At 29.6% G+C, this 3,777-nt stretch overlaps 1 protein-coding gene across 1 annotated transcript; it reads left to right on the forward strand.

The window, feature by feature from the left end:
- Nucleotides 1-953: 953 nt before the first annotated feature.
- On the forward strand, nt 954-2,522 carry LOC145039796 (3-ketoacyl-CoA thiolase 2, peroxisomal-like; the record flags this gene model as incomplete). Its single annotated transcript, XM_078987804.1, has 5 exons — nt 954-1,012; nt 1,116-1,143; nt 1,687-1,819; nt 2,153-2,249; nt 2,375-2,522. Coding segments are annotated over exons 1-5 (465 nt in total), but the record flags the coding sequence as incomplete, so codon positions are not given.
- Between the last annotated feature and the right edge of the window lie 1,255 nt (nt 2,523-3,777).

Consider the following 3,777-nt stretch of genomic DNA (forward strand, 5'->3'; position numbering starts at 1 on the left):
GTTTGGTCCTTTTGGTATTATACTGTTTTTTTTTTTAGAATCATTAAATGTAACTACTTAGCTGTTATTTATTATAAAATGACGATTTTACACCACCAAACACAGAAAAAAAAAAGTTACATATTTGGTCCCTTAAAATCTAACTACCAACCGACTTTTTTTTTTTTTTTTCAAAAAACACGACTTTGCCCTTTACAAAACCCCTAAAAAGAACATTAAATTTGGTCATTCTGGTACACTAATCTTTTGAGTCCCCTTGGTGGTCTATGAATCGTTAAATATTTTAAAATTACGATTTTGCCCTTCACAAAACTTCAAATTGACTTCTGAAAAACTTACCGTTGGGTTAGTGGCCAAAAGATCATCTCCAACAATCTGAACTTTGTCATCACATTCAGAAGTTATCTTGGCATATGCAAGAAAGTAGATCATTTATAAAATAAATAAATAAATAAATAAATTTAAGATGTGAAAGTTGACACTTTACCATTTTGACTTTAATGTACACCAACTCTAGAATTTTTTATTATCTTGAACTTAAACTACAACTTTCCAGTTCTGCCCCTCCCTTTCAAACTCTTTAAACATCTACCCATTTTGACTATCCTCTTTTTATATGGTTAGGAAGAAAAGTTAGTGTGAATAATAACAATGTATTTATGTTACTTTACACATAGAAGCAAATACTATTTATTTTTGTTTTTATTAGTTATGAATATATGGGCTTATTAAGAGAAAAATAAAAAATAAAAAAGATATTTTTTTATACCATTTGGGGCAGTAGCTGTTGTTATGACATCAGATAAATAAAAACAAAATATTTATTTTTCTATTTAACATAAATAAAAGGTATTTAAGATATTTGGTCAATACTGGGAGAAGGAAATTACAATATTGCCCCTTATTCCAACTTCCATTTTAATCTGTAAAATAGGTTGCCATATCTGCATTTTATGAGGAAGCTGATATTCACGTTCTGGATCATCCCATTCTTGATTTTGTCTACTACATGGTAATTTCTGAATTCATTATTTTAAAAGAGATCAATATTTTATTTATTTATTCATATATTTATTTTTTTTGTTGGTTTTTGTTTTTATTTAATGTGAGAGGAGTTGGGTGGAAAAACAGAAGGACAAATATGTAAATAGTTTAGTGTCTTAATACATTAAGGTTGCTGTTTTGGCTTAACGCATTAAATAAAAAAGAAACAGTCAGTTGTTAAGGTCATGTTTCTTTTTATTTTTCCTACTAATGTGAATAAAAAAGTAAATGACCATTTTGTCCTTGTAACACCATATTTTGTTGTTTTCTCTTGCTGATACAGATTATAGTATAGCAACATTGCTATTATCAGTAAAAAATAAAATAACTTTTATTCATCTGATAACAGTCTTTGGGACTAAACAAATGTTGTGATGAATTTTCTATGTGGGCCCCAAAAAGTCAACGGAAGCTCCTTGTTGACTCTTGACTGGCTCCAACACTTTGATGTTGTCATAACTCGCAGGTTATACTCATTTCTTTACTTTAAAGATTGTATATATATATATATATATATATATATATATATATATATATATATATATATATATATATATATTATGTTTATGAAACGTATTTAAATAAAAAATATATATTTTTTATTTTTTATGCATATTGGTCCACATTGATTTCTTTTATTAGATCGTGGACCCAAAAACTGAAGAGGAAAAGGCAGTTACAATAGCTGTAGATGATGGTATTAGACCAAACACAAACATCGCAGATCTAGCAAAACTCAAACCATCTTTCAAAAAGGATGGCACCATAACAGCAGGTATATTATATTTATATATGAATTGGATATTATACCATATACATGCTAAATGCAAGAAATAACAACGTACTTTCATTTCTTTCTATTACATCATTGCATTTTTCTTTTTCTTTTTTACCCAATTATATCAGTGAAATTTCTTTTTTGGATGACATTGCTAAAATTTTGTACATTTTTTTTATTATAATGTTGTAATAGGAAGAAATGGAAGTATGATACTACAATAAACAAATTAAATGAACGAATGTTGCTATTTCTTGCATTTAACAATTATTCATATATCAAAAAAAACTTCTGACTCAAAACCCTCATGAATGATCTTTTATCAAGTAGGGACTGCAAGTCAAATTAGTGATGGTGCTGGTGCAGTCCTCCTCATGAAAAGAAGTGTGGCTCTAAAGAAAGGTCTTCCAATTCTTGGCGTATTCAGGTACTTATGTGTTATCTTTTCACATTGAAAAGTAATTTCATTGATTTTTTTAAGATTTTCTTGGATAAAAAACCAAAAAAAAAGAAGGTATATGAGACTTACATTTACAATGATGATTGATGCAGGACTTTTGAGGCTGTTGGAGTGGATCCAGCTGTTATGGGCATAGGTCCTGCTGTTGCAATTCTGATTGCAGTCAAGTCAGCTGGTCTAAAGCTTGATAACATTGATCTTTTTGAAATAAATGAGGTATCATTATCAAGTTTCACTTACTTCTGTTCTACAAAATTTTCAACAATCTAATTTTACCAAAATTTAGAAAAGGGTAAAAAGGAAGAAATAAAAATATTAGCTTTTGACTTTTTTCTTGGACATAGGATCCAACTCGATAAAAGAAACAGTTGTTTGTGTCCTTTTATAAAATTGGAATCTAAGTTCTCTTGCAGCTATTTCATCAGGGGTGGAATCTGAAATTTGAAAGAAATATAATTCAATTTGTAGGAAATATAATTCAATGAACAATTTATGAATATTGAAATAAAGAGAATAATAAATTAATAATACCTTATGTGATGTCCACTTGGCAGAAATCGCATTATTCTCTTTATTTCTATCAGCTCTTCCTCGAAGAGTATTCCAGTTTTTCAACTCCGGCTTTGACGATTCCGACTGTTGTTGCATTGAGCACCTACCCGTAGTCTTTTTATAAACCTTGAATGATGCAACAACCCTATCAAAAAGATTTTTTTATCAGAATGTATATGCTAATTGGTTTGAAATAATAATCAAACATGTTATATCATTTCCTCACCCTTCTTGTTTTTGTCTTTTTCTAGCTATTTCGGAACTTTCTAGAGGGCGATTTCCTAGCAGTTTAAAAAAAATTAGTATATTAGTAATAGAAAGAAAATGATTTTTTCGCATATATTCATTAAGAAATTGTCACCACTGTCTCCTCGAGCCAAGATGGTTCCAAAGCTTCTAGTAGGTTGACGAGTATCCATTGATTCCTCTTAATGGCTTTTGGTCTACTCATTGAACGAACGAAAAACTTCTTGTAAGCTGACTTTAACTTCTCAATCGGTTGAGCATTCCTATTGTAAAGTAAGATATATGAAGAAAGAAACAAACATATGATAAGATGGAATGTGTAAAGATAACAGACATACAAAGAGGAATGTATCTTGTCAATTTTATTTGTATCAAGGAAAGTATAAACAACTTCAACATCATCACAATATCCAGCCTGCAAATGCATAGTAGCTTCGAAGCATCAAACTTATGTGAATGAGAATATACAGTAAGTGGAATGGATTTATAAGGCTGAATGTACAGAGAAAAGAATAGATGTAAGAGATTGAGAATAGAGAATTAGCGAGTTTTTAGGGCTTAAACTTAAAAAAGTTCACTGAGAACTTTTAACAAACACCCAGTAGGAAAATGTTTCAGCATTTAATCAAACTTACATGTGGTATCGAGTAAGCTTAAAATCACAAGTACACAACCTAACAAAACTATCTTTGTCGAG

The sequence above is a fragment of the Lactuca saligna genome, chromosome 4, assembly GCF_052625555.1.
Source record: "Lactuca saligna cultivar CGN05327 chromosome 4, ASM5262555v1, whole genome shotgun sequence".
Taxonomy (NCBI): Eukaryota; Viridiplantae; Streptophyta; class Magnoliopsida; order Asterales; family Asteraceae; genus Lactuca; species Lactuca saligna.